Source organism: Chaetura pelagica, unplaced genomic scaffold (genome assembly GCF_000747805.2).
Source record: "Chaetura pelagica isolate M959 unplaced genomic scaffold, ChaPel_1.0 scaffold69, whole genome shotgun sequence".
In the NCBI taxonomy this organism is placed as follows: domain Eukaryota; kingdom Metazoa; phylum Chordata; class Aves; order Apodiformes; family Apodidae; genus Chaetura; species Chaetura pelagica.
The window spans coordinates 10,949,357-10,970,633 of record NW_009970724.1 but is presented as its reverse complement, the minus strand read 5'-3'; the positions used below and the strand labels follow the sequence as shown (position 1 = coordinate 10,970,633).

The 21,277-nt window shown below is 37.8% G+C and overlaps 1 protein-coding gene across 1 annotated transcript in view; it reads left to right on the top strand.

Annotated features, from left to right (window-relative positions):
* VCAM1 (vascular cell adhesion molecule 1) overlaps nucleotides 1-14,678 on the top strand; it is a 37,439-nt gene extending 22,761 nt beyond the window's left edge. Inside the window, 8 exon segments of the mRNA XM_010006778.1 lie at nucleotides 8,466-8,744; nucleotides 9,445-9,762; nucleotides 10,370-10,642; nucleotides 11,079-11,342; nucleotides 11,784-12,050; nucleotides 12,668-12,711; nucleotides 12,713-12,770; nucleotides 14,518-14,678. Of these exon segments, the coding sequence (XP_010005080.1) occupies nucleotides 8,466-8,744; nucleotides 9,445-9,762; nucleotides 10,370-10,642; nucleotides 11,079-11,342; nucleotides 11,784-12,050; nucleotides 12,668-12,711; nucleotides 12,713-12,770; nucleotides 14,518-14,678 (1,664 nt within the window).
* Nucleotides 14,679-21,277: the final 6,599 nt, after the last annotated feature.

Genomic DNA, 21,277 nt, shown 5'->3' with positions numbered 1-21,277 from the left:
TTCCTAAAATGTGTGAAGACTTTATTCAAGTTCCAGGAAGAGCATTTTCCTTAATATCCATTTCCTGTTTTCAATTTTTTTCTCTGCTTTTTGTTCTTTTATGTATTTGCATTATTTATTGTGTTTTGGGGAGCTACTGTAAGTTATTCCTGAGCAGAAAGCTGGGGTTTGCCAGGAAGGATTTTAAGCTTTAGATTAAGAAGAACTTTCAGTGTTTGTAAGAATTTGTTTCACTACTCTTTCAAATAGCCTCCCACTATGTGGATCCTGGAAATTTTACAAGAAGTTTGTGGCAGTGTCTGGCATTCATGCCTGTGTTGAGTAGTAAACTTCTCAGAGAAGAGCCTGTGAAATTTATCTCTGTGAAAAGTACTGTTACATTGGCAGGAATAGTACGCGTCATTCCTCTTTAACAGCAAGATTTTAAAACTGCCTTGGACTCTTGGGTACTTACTCCCTATTCATTTGGGAAGCATAAAGCAGCTCTCACTGTGACTGAACACTTCTGTATGTTGTTAACCCTGATGTGACAATGCAGGCTATACTCACTTTCACTCCAGGCTCTTGAAATTCCATGTACTTGAGAGAGGTCTCTGACTAATGCAGACATTTCCCTTGTGAGAGACAGCAAACAATTACAGCCCAGATAAAACTGTAGGTTCTGTATCATGTATCAAGTTAGGCTTCCATAGCATTTCATAGCATTTCACCTTCAATGACCCTAAAGAGTAGGAAGAAATACAAGAAATTGTTACAATTGGTATAACTTGGTTATTATGAGATTACCAAGAAATTACAGATGACTTCTTATTGTGTTTTGGGTTTTTTTTATCTCCTATTTCTCCTAATTAGATCCTGCCAGGATTTCCAGTTATTCACAAGGGTTTGCTTTATAGCTGCGTGCCAGAAAAGTGCTATTCCTAGTCAAGTCCAGTAGAGAATTGTGTCTGTCAAAGCGCTGAACTTGACTGAGTTTTGGTCATCTTGAAAAAGGATCAGAAGGATAAAGTTAATCTTAAATGGCATATTGTACAATAAAATCCTGGCAAAAATAGACAAATACCATAGTTCTAAATGCATTCATTAAAACATTGAATTTTATTTAGAAGTGTAAAAAAAAACCAACATGGTAAATTTACAGATAATTGTATTGTATTCATTCAAATAATCTAGAAAACTGAGTGTAAGATAGTTTGCTCAAAATCTCAACAAATTCACCCTTGAACATGCTCCTGGAAATTCCTTTGTCTTGATCCTGATGGTCTTACAGATGCTTCTTGATATCCTGGATGCAGGAAGACGATACAGAGGTAAGACTAATCTCAAGATCGTGAGCCTACCAGAATGTAAGTGGATTTGGCCCTTGATCACAAAAGTATTCCATACCACTTGTGCAGCATTTACATGTTTTCCTTATCTTTTAGAAATTGTGGACTGCACAGAAATCTTTTCTTTCCAATTAAGATATCCCAGTTTTGTTTTTTGGGGGGTTTTGTTTTTGGTTTTTTTTCTTTCCTCTGGGTGGATGATTGGACTCACTGATCGTAGAGATCTTTTCCAACTGTGACAGTTCTATGATTCTGTGATTCTGTCAAAGCCCAAGCAGTAACTCCACAGTGATCTGACCCAGTCAATAGTGATTTCATTCAACAGTGAGAAAACCTTGCAGGAAAAACATACAGAGCATTTAGCTGAGCTGTTGGAAGAGAGGTACTAATATCTTCATGCTGTAGAGCTAATTATAGTCAGAAATTAAGTCAATAGAGGTAAAATTTATCCAACCAAAAGAGCCATTAAACCACCTGTTCCTTATGAATCAATATTCACATGTAATTCTGGGAAATTTCAGGAGGAATCCTTGGCTAAGAATTATGAGAAAATTGAAAGTCAAACATTTCTCAAGCTAATTCAGAACAGACCTTTATCCTGCCTGACAGCAATTTCAAACACGCATCACATTTCTCAAGTTGCCTCTCTTATCACTAGAGGGTAACATGGTTTATGATAGAGGGTGACACAACTATGAAAGACATTCTTGCTCAGTGGTCTATATCAGACAACAAGGACTGGGGCTTTGATGCCTAGCCAAGTAATTGTCTTGAAAGGGGAAATAAAACCCAGCAACTTGCATCTTTCTTACCCTTGCTTGCCTAGAAAACCTCACCTGCCCAAGGTTTTTATTACTTAGCTACTCCTACATTAGTATATTCCTTCCATGAAAGTGTTAACAAAGCAAGTAGTTAAGATGGTACCTAACTGTGTGGGGAAACAATGAAAGAGAGAAATAGTCAATGTAACAAAACAGCATGTTGTTGATTTAGGGTAGAGCACATTCAAGAGATAAAGGAAAGGTGCCGGATCTTTAACAAATTTGCATTTTGATTTAAGTGTCACTCTGTTTTATACTAAAAAATGAGTGTACACATACACACCTCTTTTGCTACAGAAAAATGCTTTCTCTTGGTTACTTGTCATTTTGTCTTGATGGAATTAAAAATCAGTTCATTCCTCCTTGTTTTTATTTGGGGGGTCATTTTCTTTAGAACTTTCAGTCCACTTCCAGAGAGGGAAATGTGACAATATCTAGATAAAAGAAAGTTTTCCTTATGTGTCTTTAGAAAAAAAAAAATAGAATAAAAAAAAAAATAGAGCAATCTGTGTAATCCTCACCTATATGGAAGGTTTAAAAATTATTATTATTGCATCATGCGATGTTAATTTGTTTAATACCTTTTGGAATTCCTCTTTCTGGACAAAGATAACATTTATATGTACACCAGTCCAGCAAAAATAACATCTATATAGCTAAACACTGCTCTTCAGAATATGAATCATTGTAAGAGAATAAAGAATATAGTCTGTGATAGACGGATGGATGTATAATCAATTAGTAGCAGTGCAGTTATCAGTAGCCTGTCTAGGAGAATTCAAGTTCTGTATTTGTTCTAGCTGCAACGGTCTCTTATAGGCTTTGCTCTCATCATTCCCCTTTGTCTTTCTGGGTCCATAGGGACATACATGTACCTTATGACGGAAGAGCAGGAAGGAGATGGAAAAGAGGGAAGTGACTTGATATCTATTTTCCCATAGCCAAAGATCTACAAGGGCTTTGGACAGCAGCTGCTGGTGAGTAATAATGAAGTGTGGTCAAAAAGTTTACCACCCTTTTCTTGATGACATTAATCTGATAATGTGAAATGCTGGCCTTAATGAGGTACACAATGTTATTTAGTGATATTCAAATTTCATGTAGAGTGTTGAGGGAATCAAATAGCTTCCTCATATTCCTTGTTAAATGTTTTCAGCTCACTTTATTTTGCCGTATCCCAGGTCCTGGCCAGTATCTATACCTTTACCGAAATTCCATTTTATTTTTCACTCTGACCACATTTAATGAGTTTTTTTCTGAAAACCTGTAATTCCAATGAGAACAAAAGCCTTAATCATGTCTCAGTTTATTTGGCTCAAAATAAAAGCAGATCTGAGCTCTCACTTCAAAATTCCCAAAGAGATTTTGAATACTTCAAGGCTTGACTTAGAGTTTGGCTCTTGAGATACACAGGAGAAGGTTTCAAAGGGGAAACTTTTTTTTTATGTATGTCCTATGAAGACAATGGAAGTTCAGCTACCCAAACTAACAAAGTTTGATTTACAGTACAGTACTTGGCAGTCTAAGTATGTGGATTTAAAAGTTATTAAACAGTTTCACTTTTAGATCCCACATCACTAAATCCATACTTTCCTTTTTTTAGAAATAAGATTTGGAATTTCCACAGCTTGATTTTTACCCGAAACAAGAAACTAAGTTAAGAAGTAGGGACTTTTTTCTGCAGTGACTTCTTTTTTTTTTTTTAGATTAACTTCTTGTTCCTTCTGTGATGTGAAACAGACAATGCCTCTGAATAGAAGAAATTAAGAAATTAGCTATTCTGTAGTCTATATAAGTTTTCATAGCTCTGTATTATTTTTTCTGGCATCTTTTGTAGATTCTGGATGCCTTCTGACTAACCAAAGAGGAAGTGTCATCACTGGGGAGCAGGTGCCTGGGAAAGATAATGAAAGAAGTAGATGCATTTATTTTTATATACAGTATTTCAGAAATTCTAGAAAAGGGAAAGAAGAATATGATAAAACTTTCTTAAGTTGTTTCTTTTTTCACTTTTTTTCAATAGATGACAAGTTAGATGTGGAGTACAATTGTAAGGTGTGATGTGGGTTACAGGGTAATGCGTTGGTGTTCTTTTTGTAGCGAGGAACAAAGTTGCAATTTCTGAAACAGACACAACCCTTTAAATAGATCTGCATGTAGATCTCATCCTTCCCATCTAGAAATGAAAATTATAGGGAGTCAGTGATGTGCTCCTCCCCTTCTTGGGGGCTCCACAGAGGTTGTATTGTCAGGTGATGAGATAGAAGGTGGAGGGAGTTGGAGAAAGCAAAGGGTCAGGGAAGCTCTGAGGATCCAAAAAGCCAGTAGACACTGAGGAAGGAAAGACAGTCTATAACTGATATAGCAGGCTTGTTGAGGTTGCTAAGAACTGAACATTTTGAGGCTAGCAGATCATAATCTGCTGTATAAGACATACAAGTCAGCAGTATTCATGCATGTCCTCAAGGTTCATGTTCTTTCAGTTACTTGATCAAGTATGACTATATTAAAGGTGTTACCTGGGATGTGGTGCCTGAAGGGCATTCCATCTTCATGGATGCAGACATATTTTCCCTCTGAGAATAGTTCTCATTTGAGTTACAGCACATTACTCTTGCTCTTATTTTTTAAATGTGATCATACAGTGGAAGTTTCAGACATTGAAAGGTTGAAAGATGTTTCATAGGTTGAAAGTTCTTCATCCCAGCTTCTTCCATAAAGCATAAGGAACTCTGTAAGAGGCATTATACTCAGATGTCCAGTGCACTTCCCAAGGAGATCTTCCATGAGACCATGAGATGGGTGAGAGCTGCAGTTTGAATGGCAGACCTAAATATGAACTTGCTATAATACCTCTATGTTCTGAGGCTGATGAACTGTTGAGTCAGATTTAGCTGTTTTCTTACCTGAGCATCATGCCTTCCACAGAAGGACCCTGCCCTCTCAAGCAGATGGGTCACAGAGATGCTAGTAACAGGTTGCATATGTTTCTGTGTTGGGGCCCTGTATAGCAGTTATTATTCCAGCACTGGGCATTTTTAGCAGGAATCCCAAATGATGGCTGTAGATGCAGATATTGCAGTATGTTGAATTAGATTAATTTCCTTCTACCTTTTTTTTTGTCAAAATCTCCTCTGCCGAAAGAAGGATTAGCCCATTTTGTAGACTCTTGGCCATAAATTACAAAACCAGTGGAGGTTATAAGAGAATGAATTCTGCATAAAGTTTAGCCTTTCAGCTTTCCTCTAACAGCCTCCATGAGACAATGCAGTACATTAAAAGTGCAGGAAAAGGTTTAGAAATGTTAGATTGTTAACTAGTTGCCTGACTTGCATTTTGTTCAAATAATTCATTAAGGTATCAAGAACTTGTGATTTGTTTTGACTAGAAGAAAAAAAATTAATTTCATAATATAGGTATTAAGCAGGGTTGTAGAAATTAAAGCAAATGCTTAGCACAGTTCTGAAATGGTTTTCTTACATTTCAGAAAAGTCTGAAGTAAGTTTCAGTTTCCTGAAATAAATTTGTGTTTTCTGGTACCAGGCCAAAAATGATGTGTTCAGTATTTCCAGACTCCCTTCTGAGACACACAAAGTTTTTATTTTTGTTTGTGCCTCAAAGCCTGATAAAAGTCTCTTTTGATTAGCAGATGTATCAGAAAGCATATATTTACACCCAATGCTTAATTGTTTTAACCTGTTTGCCTTTAGCAATATCTTTGTAATGCTTGTTACATTCTAGTCATTATTGTGCTCTGCTTGTGTCAGAATTTCTTCCAGCTGTTCCTATAATACTTGATCTCTCTGTGAATCTGGATGCATCCTCTGTTTTTCTCCCCAGCGTCTTCCTCTGTGCCATCAGAATAAAAAGCTAGATTATCTGAACTCTTGAAGTCAACTGCTAAAAGTTTTTAAGTGACCTCTGTTTGTTTTCAGAACAGCCAGTTCTGAAAATAAGCACGCTTTATACCTATTTTCCTATTTGCAAATTGATGCTGAGGATAGTATGAGCAACTGTAAAGTACATTTTCTTTTCAAAATACAAGGAAGACTCACATTTCAAGTTGGATAAAGAGCAAGTTTTAAGATTTTTTTTTTTATTTCTTTGCAGATTTGTGCTTCCTTTAATAATATTTCTTGGCTAACCCTGCTCTTACCTGTACTATCTGAGTTGAATTTGTCTGATCAGTTAGTAGAGTAGTCCCTCTGGTAGGGATCCAACTCCAGTAAAGTTAATGGCAGCTATCCAGTTTAATTTACTGAGAGCTGAATCAGAGTTATTTCCTATTTCATGTTATCTGATGAAGGATTTGATTACAATTTTTCCAGCATGAGGATATGACCTCCTATGTTTATATTATTTTGTGTCTAGAAACTCACTTCCCAGAAATAGGGAAATTCTGTGTTTTCTCCTTCAGCTCAGCTCATAATTATTTAAGCAGTCAAAGCAAAAGAGTTTCATTTCTTGTGTCTCTCTGCCTGTGATAAAAAAGTACTTTCTTGCAACTTAACTGAGCGTATACTCCTCTTCAAGAAAACCCTTTTCTTTGCAGTAAAATAGTATTTCTGTAGATGTTGTTATCTGCTCTGGATAGATTTGGGGTTTCTGGATTTGTTAACAGTACTTCCAGAACAGTACTTTGCTTTCATTTCCTGACAGTTATGAAAATTCAAACTGGATTTGTATACCCATTGGAAACCAAACACTGAAAGTTATCCCAGAGTTGTATTATCAGCTGATATTATTCATAAATTAAAACCTTCAGTTATTCATAAACAGGACAGAAGAGATCTGAGAGGCATACCAGTAACGAAATACAGACCAGTAGCATCTTGAAAGAGGGACATTTTAGAGTAATTTTTTAAGTGGAATTGGGAAAATAATTAGTTCATGTATGTTTTCCCAACAGCCTGATTCAAGCTGATCAAGTGGGATTTCCAGACTTCAGTTATCTGGCTTATTCATTATTAGAGACCAAAAGTACTTAGGAAAGGGAGTAGCATCATTTCGCAAATGGGTAGCCCAGTTCTCAAAGGGAGTACTGAGTTATTTACAGAACTGAACATTGTTAGAAGCGTTCTCAAGACTCAGCCCAACAAAAATATTTGCACTGAAAGCAAACTTGAATAACTTTTTAATCCGAGATATAGTTCCATTCAATTACTTGGAATTACCCACATTATTTCGTGTTATCAGCTGTTTGCAGGATCAGATCTTGACTTGTTCTTTCTAAGCCTGGTAGGCGCCGCAGGAGCAGCGTCAGTCCTGGCGCTTGCCCCGGGCCGCACACACCGTCCCTGTGCCGAGCAGCAGCAGAGGGCGCCGGGCCTCCGGCACAGCCCAACGGGGATCTCTTCCCCTTCTTCCTGCTCTGGGTCTCCCGGCCCGGGAATTTCCCACTCCACCTTCAGGAGAGCCGCTATAAAGAGCGTGCTGGCTCGGTCCTGAGGAACTGGTGCAGTGCAGCAGGATCTCACCGTGCTTTTTCACAGAAAAGAGAAAGCAAGGCTTTTGAATTTTACTTTCTTTACCTAGTGACAGCAATTACAAATGTTAAAGCAAATGGGAAGAACAAGCCAAACTGCGCTAATAATTTTGCATGTGTTAGTGACTGGTAAGTTGTGGGGGTGAGGGGTGTTTTTTGCTTTATTTGCTTTTAATTTTTTAAATGTAAACTGACCTGCAGTTTATTGTTTGATCTTTATGTCTCTTCGTTCCAGATGCCTTTTAATTTCAGTGAATACAACTGTCAATTAAGTATTTCTGTCAAAATGTCAGGAAGTTTTTTTGACATTTACTTTGAGCTTTTTTGTACTCTGCAATGGCACAGTCATTTTCTTTTTGAGTTTGCTAAAAGACAGTCTAGGAGACAACTGCAGTGTATCACTGCATGTTTGATTTTTACTGTCATCCCTGACAGCATCAGTTAAGTTTGGTACTAAATGTCCTGTTGAAAGTGATTCTGCAGTTGTTCTTGCCAGCCTCTCTCAAATGTTGCAATGTTTTAGAACCAGATTTACCTGACAGAAGTTATATTGTGCCAATCCTTATATTTTCACTAACAACATTTGACTTATGCCATTTTATACATAAGAACTGTCTTTTAGAGTCATCTGAGTCTTTATTATCTATCTTTCACAAAAGCAGCAATGTTTATGGGGTGTTTTGGAGATGTAAACCACTGTATTAGTCTAACCACCACACAAGTTTAAAGAAAACTTGCAAAGTAATGACCTCATGTTATAGTAGACTTGAGAAGAAAGGAGAAAATATATGTTGAGAATGCTACTGAGTTTATGTATGTTCCCTGTTGTAGTTAAAGCTTTTGAGATGGAGATAATACCTGCTAACAGAATTATTGCACAGATTGGAGAAACACTCATACTTACATGCAATACTACTGGCTGTGCATCAGCGAGATTTTCCTGGAGGACCCAGATGGACAACCCCCTTGGAGGAACAGTGCGCAACCATAAAACGTACTCTACCTTGACTATGAATCCAGTTAGCACTGTGAATTCTCATGATTATCTCTGTACTGTCTTCTGTGGTGAGAAAGAGAAAAAAGAGAAGAGTATTAAAGTTGAACTTTACTGTAAGTAAAAATATAAAATTCTCTTTCATTAGTACATGTTTTTAAAAAATCAATAATTGTTTTTAAGGGTTGGTAGTTAACTGACAATGCTAGGAGTCTGCTATAGATGAACATATATTTCCTTGTAAGATTTCTTTACCTGTCTCTTTGGGGCTCTTCTGCAGCCCCTTTTTGTTTAGAATTTTGCACTGAAACTAGCACATACTGGTCATATTAACTCTTGTTCTTGGTAATATTTGAAAGCCGAAACATAGTCTCCACAAAACATTTGCAGAGCTGGCAACCAATGTGGTCAAGACAGATGTATTTGTGCAAGTGCAAAGCACCTAATCAATGCCTTTACAGTTTGCAGGGGAATTATTCATATGTCTAAACCTATTGCCAGTGTATGGATTACTCTGCATTCCTGTATTTAGGCAACTGTATCACTGCCTAGGTGCCTTGCTGGATTTTAGATAATATCCCATTAGATCATTTGTGATCATATTTCAAGAATTCTACAAATACAATTCCTGTTAGTGCTCAAGCTGCTTATAAAAGACCTGTGTCTTCATAAAAAGACGTATCTCATAATAAAGTTGATGCAACATCATGTTGTGAATGCCTCTAAACTCAAGATGTTTCATGTCTGTACCTTGATCTTATCTTGACCTTAGAGCTTGTCTCTGCTAGACTAAAGAAATTTATTTTATTCTCTTAGCTTTCCCCAGTGATCCTATCATTGAGATCAGCCCATCCTTAGTCGCTGGAGAGCCAGTCACGGTCATCTGCAAAATTCCTGATGTGTATCCTTCTAATCTCCTGGAAGTAGTCCTAAAAAAAGAGGAAAATGTTCTTCATGAGAAAAATTTTTACGAAGATGACAGCACAGATACAGAGTCCAAAACTGTGACATATTCATTCAATCCCACAGCTGAAGACATTGGAAAAGAGATTACTTGTGTGGCCAAGTTACCAATTGCTAATACGGACTTTGAACCCAAAGAAAGAGTTACTTCTCTGAAACTGAATGCATACTGTAAGTATTTTTATTCTAGGGCTTTCACACCAAGTACTGTTTAATGTTAAGTTTCATGTAATGGGTTTACAAAGTGTGTGCTATAAATAATTTATGAACTGCACTTCTTATCTATATTCTTTTTGTAGATAATCTCTTGTATTGGGTTAGATTCTGTTTTATTCAGTAACAGTCATTGAGTTGTTAAATACCCACTCTTGTTCATAACAAAAGTTATTTGTGCTTTAGTAGCTCCTTGCTCATTCTCTTTGGCACTGGTGCTTAGGCTCAAAGTAAAGACCAGAAGACAAGTGACAGCATGCAGATAAGTAATTGTTTTTAAAATTGCCATTGTATGTTCAGCAGTTTCAAGTTTATAGCTCTAAACAATACAGAGACAAATGTAAGAATGAAAAGAAAAAAAGGCACGTGTTTTGTCTAACTTAGCATTCATAGCTGCAGGCTTTTATCAAGTCTGGAAAACTTGTTCCACTATTTTACTGGAATAAACATTATTCATTTTTTATTAATATTGTGTGAAATATACCTCTCAAGAAGCTGGTGTTAGAGATGTATATATCATTCTTCATGAATTTACTGATCTTGTGTCTCTTGTGTTATCTTCCAGTTGGTCCACAAAATACTGTCATTACTGCGTCCCCAAGCAACTCACCAATGGAAGGAGACCAGCTAAAACTCACTTGTGTGACTGAGAGTAATCCACCACCACAGATAGTTTGGAGAAAACATCTGGCTGACGAAAGCATTCAGCATCTGATAGAAAACAATGTCCTTTCTATTCCCCATGCCAGTTTCACTGATTCAGGACTGTACATCTGTGAAGTAATTAATCTGTCAACTAATAAAACAGAGAAAGCAACTGTGGACATTGTTATACAAGGTACAAATCTGCTTGAATTTACCTTGTATTATCCAGTACCCAATTGGCAGCTGCCTGTTGGGTTGCAGGATGCTGAAACACTGAAAATTAGGAAATTATGGGGTCTTCTTTGTTACATATTCAGGATTTAGCTTTCAATTTACTATTGTTCTTCATGGGTTGTGCTTTTCATTAGTATGCTTGATTTTCAGCTAATTCTCTCTGTACTGCAGTTGTACATGTGTACCTCTATGCAGTTCCTGCAATGCAACGCTCAAAGTGATAAAAGAATCTGAGAATGTGGTGGTGTGGGGGACACTGTTATTTTCTTGAAATACTAATGTACATAGCAATTTCACAGGGATTTCACAAAACAAAAATGAACAGATCCTTGGGTGAGCAATTTCTGCTTCATCTTTAGTTCATTAGTATAACATCATTTTCTTTTGTCATGCAGGTGCTCCAAACATTGCAGAACTCTCCATTGTACCTTCTACAACAGTTCAAGAAGGAGAAAATGTTTCTATACAATGTTCTGCTGAGAGTAACCCTTCTCCCAAGATTATTTTAAGGAAAAAATCTGACAGTGCAGAAATGGGGCCTTACAGTGAGGGGAGAATTCTTCTTCCATTTGTGGCATTCCTAGATGGAGGAAACTATGAATGTGTAGCAGAAAATAAGTTTGGGGAAAGTAAAAATGAAATAACACTTAATGTGCTGTGTAAGTATGTGCAATGTTTTCTTGATAATTTAAAAATAATTAGTTCATTCTCCACTTAATTCAGTGACAAATGTAAGCATCAAACTAAACAAAACCCTGTGAGTACAAAAAAATCAGCATTGGCCTCTCCTCTGTCCCAAAGCAAGGAGCAGTGCTGATGAGTAAAACAAAGCCATGAATTCTTTAATGCAGTGACAGTCCTAAGACAGGATCTGAACGAGAGAGAAACTTATCTACCTTCTTAACATTCTTAGAGTATGTGCTTAGTACATTTATGCTGTAGAGAGTTTGTATGGAAGCTGTGATACTGTGTGCTTTACTTACTCTGAGAATGAAAAAGAAATTAATGTTGGAAGGCCAACAACCTGGCATCCAGTAGGACATGTTGGATCCATCTCTAAAAAATCCAGTGATGATTAACTACAGGATTCTTCCTTTCAGACGGTCCGAAGAACACAGCGATCTCGGTTATCCCTGCTACTGCTGTTAAAGAAGGAGAAACTGTGACAATGAAATGTACTAGTTCTGGTAATCCAGCTCCAGTGATCTCTTGGAAGAAAAAGAAGGCCACCGGAGAGTCTGAGAAAGTTTTTAAAGATGCAACTTTAACTGTACAGAACATAAAAAGTACAGATCTGGGGCTTTATGAATGTGAAGCTTATAACCAGTTTGGCAAAGAAGAAAAAACTGTGCAATTACTTGTTCAAGGTTAGTAGAACAAGGCAGAACACAAGTGTTTTGTTTTATGTATTTCAGGTCCAGATTTCATCCTGTGAAGGACAGGGGAATTCTGTCTTTCATGTCAATGGAGTTAAAAGGTGGTCCTGATGCCATTAAGTCATTCAGTAAGCTTTAAACAAGGGTGAAGGGTGAAAGGATGAAATCTGCCTTAGTACAGATAATTTATGCAAAGTTCTCATGTCAGTTGAGCTTCCCTCACTCCTTCCAATTTGCAAATGTATGCAGTGAGGCAAAGAAGCTATGCAGTGCCTATATTTTCTTCCAAACAGGTCTCAGTGGAGGATCCAAATCCCTGCATGTAAAAGATTCAAAGTACATGCTGAAACTTTTCTGTGGAGGGGCTGTGCTACAGCCCTTTGGCTCTCCTTTAAGTTACAACTCTGATTCCTGTTCTTGCAAACTACATTAAACTTTACCAAATGCTGATTCCTCAGTCTATATGCAATGGTAGCAGTTCCAGTAGTAAGCAGACTTCTCAGCATTAGCCCTGCTGCTTCTGCTAATTGCATGGGAACAGTGTATTGCTTAGGGATCACTTCTGCTGCTAATCCATCTCTCTTCCTTATTCTTTACTATTTCTGTAGTTGCACCAATAAATACACTTTCAGTTTTCCCTTCAAGTGCAGTGATACCAGGGAGAAAGTGTTATTGCCTCTTGCACATCTGCGCATGTTACATCTCTTCAGAGTATTCTGTGAAGGAAAACAAGTGATGGGATCACAGCCCTTGAAATAGTAGATGGCAAGTACACTATAAGCAGGGCTCAGCTAAAGGACACAGGAACATATTGTTGTGCACTGGGAGAGCAGTCTCAACATGTAGTGCTTTATGTCAAAGGTTAGTTAAAATTAGTACTATACAGAGTTAATATTAGGGGTATTTTTAGACAGACAGAGTGACATCTTCACTTAAATTCCATGAAGAATGTGTTGTCTTTAAAAAAAACTGAGTTGCTCAATTTCTTGTCATAAATGATAGGAATGAATGAAAACTTCTGTCCAAAACAACAGATACACAAAATAATTGCTGCTTCAATTTTTTCATCATTCTACTTCCACCTTTGAAAACAGGATGTAAAATTGTGGAACCTAGTGAAAAAAATGCTGTTCTAGGCTTCCTTTGCCTTTATTTCTCTTCTGTTGTAACAGGGCATCAACCTCTGAGTCTGTTGGTCTGTGTTCTTTCTTCAACTTAAATTAATAGACAGTGAACTTGAAATAGAAAAAGAAGAAAAGACTCCATGTAATGTAAAAGATATGCAACATACTCCATCAACTGATAAAATGCTATTTCTGTCAGCTGCTGTTGGCTGCAGGTGTGAAGGACAGCTAGTGACAGAGTAGTATCTAAAGCTGTGTGCTCAAATAGTAGGGTGAATTGGATTAGTACTTTGTGTATGAGCTGCTGGTAACTCATGAGTTCTTTCCTTCTCTTTGTTGCTAAATGCTTCCTTTAATTTCTTTTCAGTTCCTCCCAAAAATATTAGTGTGTTAGTATATCCATCAGAAAATGTAAAAGAAGGAGAAAATGTCATTATTACATGTAGCACATACAGTAACCCACCATCACAAATGGTCCTGAAAAAAGTCCATCAGGAGAAAGATTCTGCCATCAGTGAATGGAACCTTTATATTCCACAATGTCAGAAAAAAATTATACAGGCAGATACTTGCTTCATGTTTTCAATGAGGTTGGAAACAACATCAAAGTGATTGAGATAGTTGTTGTAGGTAGATAGAACTATTGCCTTGCACTTATGTTGTTCATATTTTCTAATTAATTTTGTGCCAAGATGAGCACAACTAGTTCATGGCTGATCCTTGTGCAACAATTATTTTAAACTGAAAAAAAAAAGCCCTAAAATCAAGCCAAATAATATAAAAGCTGATGAGATTAAGCTGTATTTAACCTCCTTTCAGTGGATGTTGTCTCCTATTTAAGTTGGTGCAGTAGCTTTAAGGATAGGGCCAAAAAAAGGTGGATCCCGATCATATTTCTGTCCAAATGCATGAACAGTCAAGACTAATCCAGAGAAAGTTCTGTTTCACAAAATTATCTAACGACTGGGCATTTAAAACATGGTCTTCTCCTGAAGCATTGTTTCCAAGAGGTAGAAATGTCCCCAGATGTTCAGTGGGTAAGATACATTACATTCCTCTTGTCTTCTTTGTGAGCTCTATGGCATTCTTCATTGTAGGTGATACCAGTTGAGTTTGAACTTGGATAGGAAATTCAAGACCAAGATAGTGGCTAGGAATTAAAGTATGTAATATGGAGTTACTAAAGAAAAAGCATAATGAAAACATGTTGAAATGTGCATCGTTCATGAAAACAAAGATTGAAGGTCATTAATGACAGTGCTTTTACAGTAATACACGTGTGTGGTTCAATGCATTTTTACACAACTTTTTTTGCTTTTTGTCTCCGTTTTCAGGAAGACTGGAAAAACCTGATCAAATGGTACCACTGATTGTTGCATTCTCTGGTGTAGCAGCAGTAGCAGTACCTGTGGTTGCAATTTTGATCTACGTGTCAAGAAAAGCAAAGATAAATGGATCCTACAGTTTTGTAAAAGCACTCAGGCTCAAAGTGTGATCACACAAATCTAAGTCTAAGTTCATATAAGCCATGTTATTTATTGTTGTGACTGATTCTACTCTTCTATAACATATGGTAACAAACAAGTGACTTCAGGCCAGGCCATGTGATAGGATATGAATTTTTTTATTTCATGTTTTGATAAGTATTTCAGTATTTAAATTAAAGGGAAAGCTAGAATCCTGTCCTAGACACTGGTAAACCACTTCTGTGTTGAAGCATGCTAAGCAGAGTTCCTTGGAGAACTAGGTTTGTACATAGTGTATAATTTGTGTTATAAATATGTTCAACTGAATATCAGTTTGTAAAATTGCAGTGTTTCTGCAACTGTACAGAGAAATGTGGTTACTTCAAAGATAGAAATCAGCATTACTTCGTTGATCGGATGATAGTGTTTTATTTTGTATTACTCTGCAGAGTAAAGGTTTTAATATAATTTGTCTGCTTGTGGTTATGTTTGGAAAATGTTCTCTTTTCACTCATATTGTCATAAACTCTGTACCTCCAATGAAGTTGCACAATCACTGGGCTATGCATTTCTAGTTGATTTAAACTAATTTAAGAACTTAAGGCTCATTTGTGAAAAAAATTATTTCAAATATTCAGAATGTGTCAGGGATTATAGTCTCGTGAGTTTTAGGACAGCTGAGGTATTTTTGTAGGATTTAATCCCTCTCAGATCAATATAAGGATTCTGTTAATTCAATATGAGCCAAATCAGACCTTTAATTTAAAGTATAAGCTGCTGATAAATATGCTGTATAGATTTCCACTGCAAAACAAAAGTATCAGTAAGTCTCTGGCTAAATATCCCTAGTGATTCTTGCTGAAGATTATGTCAGAATACATGTTCCTATAGAAGGAACCAGTGAAAACTATTATCCTTAGCAACAGCGGATTTGAGTGTCGTGGGAAGCCCTGTCTGTAAAGGCACAAGCCAGGCAGGCAGCAACCTAAGGGCTTAGGCAAGGGGGAGAGGCAAATCTGTGCAGCCTCAGCAATAGTGTTTGGATTGTTTCCTGAATAAATGACCTTCCCAAGCTGCTTACTGTGGAAAACTAAACCATTTGCCTGATAACTTTGCTTTTAATAGACAACTGGTACCTGTAGTCTTCACCCCGGTTAGGACTTTTTTTCACTGCACGCTCTCTCCAGCGTTGGCAAGCTGGCCGTGCAAATAGTGTCCTTTCTGTGCAGAGGCACAGATGAGGGGGAAGGATATGAGGTGGGGTTTGATAGTGTTCTCCCTAACAGCCCTTCTCCAGGTTAGCAGTGCTGCTCTGACTCATCTACTTGGTGATGTTCAGCACTGAAGGCAAGGTTGTGGGAGATGCAGGCACTGTGGCTGAGATTTTGAAGTGCATCTAGTCTCAGCAGGCCTGAGCCCACTCTTAGGTACAAGAAGGTGGGCATGGCTGCCCCAAATTTGCACATGCAAAGTTAAGCACAAGGTAAATCAGAGATAAGTGAAAAGAGTTTCTTTATATTACACACTTGTTAACAGCGATCCCCAACAGCAACGTGTCTCTTGGTAACTTGTCTCTCAGTAGCTATCTGTGGGATGAGGCAGTGGTGCAGATCTCCCTTATCTTGTGCATAGCATGTTCAGCAGTGTCTTGTGCACTGTACCTCAATGCATGCAGGGTCCTGTGCTTATCTGCAGTTGGAAAGGGAGACTTGGAAAGCAGAGGTGTAGCAGAAAAATGGGAGAGCAGTGTGGACTTGGCTTGGAGGAATGTGAGCAGGCAGTAGGAGGGTGAAGAAAAGACTGAAGACAGAGGAGGAGGAGAGCTTTGACAGGCCCGTGACATAAATTTCTTGGAGGTGGTGCCAGGCAGATTTACTCAGAATAATGTCAGGTCTGTCTCAGTATTGTCTTGTGAACAAACCAGAAAGCATGATTTTTTTCACTGTTGGAAAGTTTGATGCACACACATCTTGCCTACTGGGTATAGGTCTGATTATCTGTATTGCAAGAATGATAGAAAAGATACAGAGAAGAAAGACTGGAAAACAGGAAAAATGAAAATGCCTGGGACTTTCCAGTTTGGAGAGAGTATTCTGAAGGAGGAGGGCATGTGACTGATGTTTTCCAAATTGAGAAGGGAGTTGATAGCAAACAACAGATGCAGAACTGCTGTTTGCTAAATCACGCTATGTCAGAACTGCAGCACATGTGAACTAAGGAGAGAGCAGTTTAACAAAAATAATAGAAAACACTTATTTACACAGTGAAGAGTGAGCTACTGAAAGCTGCTGCGGAAGGCTGTGGAGGATAACAGTGTCAATTGGCTCAAAAGGGGAATGAAAAACAATGGGATAAAGGTCCACAAACAAATACTAAAGGGAGTAGGCTCAAATGTACTGCACGGCATCCCTAATCCAATGACCATGGATGTTGAGCAATCCTCAGGGAATACTGCAGAAAGTTGCAGGCTTGCATGATCTCCTGGAATAGTGTCTCACTGCTGGAGACCTACTGGGGTAGCTTTATCACTGGTGAGACTCAGAAGGCATGTCTTGCTTTTTTACACCTTCCCTGGGGTGGTCTTGGACCAGACCTACTTGGAGAAGAGGTTTAGCAGTTCCTGTGCGGTTTTTCCCCCTCCTGTAGTCCCTGAGAAGGAATAAAAAGAGGAAAGATAAGTGGGAGAGTAACAGGAGTAATCTTGCACAACACTGCTTTGGTATTTGTATAGTCTTTCCTGGAAATTCCCCCACGCATTCCCAGTATTCTCTCTGCTGTTGGTTTCACCAGTATTTGTGATACAGATACAGATCTTAATGTCTACATGGCTTGTCTGCCCTCTCAGGGTCTCTGTTAACTCCTTTAAGTCAATAGAAGTTGGCCTGTGATTTCAACAAGGCCAATTTTTTTCAACAGAAACACTCAGTGAATAGATAGAACTTGTAGTGCTCATTTTAGCAGAAGCTGATCTTGTGAGTGCAGCAAGCTTCCTCTCAGTGAAATCACAAAGAAGGACCTTGCCAGGGGATCTCCTTCCCTACTGCCTTGTTCTTGGTATTTTCCGGGACACTTAATGATTTGAGCAGAAGCTTCTCCTATGCAGGTTAAAAGTTCGCAAATAACTTCTCTTTTTATTGAAAATTACAAAACAAATATTATTTCTCCTTGCACGGTTTCTCATCAAGCAAAGCGCAGATCTTCCAGCCTGTCAAAAAGACAGAAACAAGTGCTTTCAGAAGGGGTCAGGGATGCCTGGAGCTCTAGGTAAGGGTCCCTGCCACAGGGCTTGTCTTTATGACTAAGAATGTGGTCTACAGAGCAACGGGCTGTGACACGGCCACTCAGGTTTTCTCTACAAAGTAATCACCTCACAGGTTTTAGAGCAGCATTTTCCCCTGCTCGGGCCTTTGTTCAAGTACACCAGTTGCCCTTGTGCCTCAGAGCAGGGGTTTATCCCAGTGAAACCATGAGGCAATGGCTAATGTTAAAAAGGCCCTGGATTTTAAAATGTGATTGTAAAATCTCACTCCCCACAGCTTGTTCAGGACATAAAATATGCTCAAACAGTAGAATATCGTTTTTTTTAAACTTCTCCAAGAATGCTTTCAAATTATTTTGTAGGTATTTTGAAGGGAACAGTTAATATCCTGTGACAGAGGTGCTGATACCTGCTGGAGATAGCACTGGAACACCTGTGTTTGCAGGGACAGGGTTTCCCTGAGTTCAGGAGCTAGCAAGGCCTGATCATGATGTTTAAGGCCAAATGATGATCTGGAGTCTCTGACTGCAGCAGGCCATTCAGGTTCATCGACTTGCTGCTCTGCTGGACCAGGTAACTTCTCTAAGCAAAGCATGTTCCCTGTAAGGAATGTAATTTTGACTGGGAATTCCTCACAAATGGAGAGTATTGGTCCTTGGTAATTAGCTGTGCCTTTCTGTTGTATATGCATGGCCTAATTCCTGGTCCAATTTGTCTGACCTTTTATGCTTTTTTCCCCACAAGGTCATTGCGTACTGTAATCAAGCAGTCTGTTATTTATTTGATAAACTGAACAGCTTGAGCTGTTGTAAGCCTGTCCTTTCATATAAGGCATTTTTACAGTGGTGAATAATCCATATGGTCTTTTTTAAAACCTGTCCACCACTCCAACATACCCTTTAACATGTAGCAAAATATATGTATATGATCCTCCAGTGCTTCTTTCTGCCAGAGGTGATTTTGTTTCTTTATTCCTCTTCTGTGCAGCTCTGCCTCCATAAACAGCCATTTTACGTTTGCAGTTTTTTTTGTCAGCAAACCACTTCAGGCAATAAAAAATAAGTCCATTCCTTATTCCTATTACAGTTTCTCAGTACTTTATAGGATACAGTCCTTCAGAGCTGTTCTTAGTATGGTTTTGTTTGTTTGTTTGTTTTTTAAACAGAAAGCTATGTGACACGAAGTCAAATGCCTTATGAGTCCTAATACCTTAAATTGAGTTTTACTGATAATACCTACATTCCATAAAACTGTACTGACTGGCACTAATTATGTTTTATGTCCTTTAGGCCTTTCATCAGCTTTTCCCATTATTTAAAACTTTGTGGTATCATTCAGTCTGAATTTTACCCAGACCATCCAGCTTACTGATCAAGAACTGACAGTTTTTGAAACTACTGTATAGTTAGCTTGAAAGGTACTTCTCATTTAGAAAAGAGAAAAGCTGTTGTATTGGGAAAAGTACCTCTTTTCTGTTGTCTATTGTGTGCCTCAACAGCCCTCACAATCTTTTAGGCTCCACGTGCCATATATTCTGCATCAAAGTGATGCAAGCTATGCTAACAGAAATATGAAAATGCTTGTTAAAAGAGTGGTATGCTTTGCTATTTGCTATCAGCCATCTTAGTAGTTAAAATGTATTGTTCTAAGTACCTGGGTAACCGTCAGGTACCAAAGCAGGGAATCTCCAGTCTGTCCAGAGCAGAGATGGAGCAAATAGCAAGGTTTTGTTATTATTGATATTGGCATAAACTACTCTTCCCAAGTTGTCTGGGTTGAAATAAAAAGCAAGAAGCTTTGTCTGCCAGCCAAAAAAGTGTATCTGTAGAAGTAGCTAATGTAATTTATAGGATACAGGAGAATTTATTTCCACATCTAGAGGTAAATTCATAGGCTAAAAATTCTGTTGTCAAAATAGAAATATAGTGGAATTTCCTGTTTATTATATCTATATGGTTATTGATATAACTTAATATTGATATATTAATTCTCCTTTGTCTTGTGCCCTGTTTTGTAGCAAGTATTGGTAGTAGCAGGCAGTTGAAGAGCACACTTTACCAGCCATCTGTATGATTATTCCTTTTCCTTTTCCATGTCTAGCTCACTGATAATTCAATAGAATGAGGCTGCAGAAACAATACCTGCACTTCTTTGGACATGAAAATCCACATCCTAAAAGTTGCTATGGTTTTGGTTATCAAAGCCGTCTTGATGCAGAGATGAGAGTCAGGTGAGTAGAGGTGAGTTAAGATTGAGGCACCTGTTTAAGCTAGGGTTTGATTGATTAGGGAAGCAAAGGTATATACTGGGTGAGACCAGTCACCCCCAAGGTTTCTGCAGCTTTTATGAGTGCATGTGCATAATTTTGGAACCAGATGCAGGTGAAGGGATAACATAATTGTTGAAAGACCCAGTGAAGAAGAAATGAGATTCAGTATGATGTAGGGCATAAGAATGACCATACTAGATCAGACCATGTTTTTTAACCAGCAGTAGGTAAAAGTTAATGCCTAAAAAATGCTGTAAAAACAAGTATTGTAATATGTTGTCCAAATGCATTCCTAGCCTCCAACAATTTAGAAGGTCAGGAATTTCCTGAGTCAGAGTTTGGTTTACTGCTTTTTGTAACTTGCAATAGATTTGTTTTCTGTTTGTTTTGTTACTTGAAATTCTGCAAATTCATAACATGCACAACATCCTTGTTTGCAAGGAATGAAGTACTGCTTTGCTGAGTTTGGTATCTTGTGGTAGTATGTCTGGGAGCTTTTGAAATTCTCTTTCAACTTTCTTGGTTTGTGTTGTCTTCAAAATGGAAGAAAGTTTGAGCAATCTTTCAACACGGAGCTATCTAGATTTCTAGATTATGTGTGGGACACCAGAAAATGTAGTGTGAAGAACTTTGCACAGCATTGCCACAAGCTGTCAGCAGCAGGTGGGAGGGGTTTGGCAGTGATTCCACAAATCCTAGCTGGATGACTGAACGTGCAATAGCTATTAAGGAGTAATTCTGTGTACAATCTGTATTGCCAGCTACTGTGTTTAATACAGTACAAGTGAGTAATCAATTACTTTCACATTTGAAGAACACCCACTTAGATATTTAACGTTCAAATTATTATTTTTTTAAAACATATGTAAGCAGATTGTATAATTACTATAAAGATTAGGTCAAGTGTTTTCGATACAATTAAGATTGAAAGAAAATACTTTTTTATTTTTGAGAAGATCAATTGTACTACTGATGTAACAGTGATTTTAATAAGAGTTTATATTAGAAACTGACGAAAATGTTAGAATCTTTTTTTAAAAATCAGTGGGTTTGTGCTTTATCTCTTTAGAATAAAAGATGGGGATATTTTTCTGAAAGAG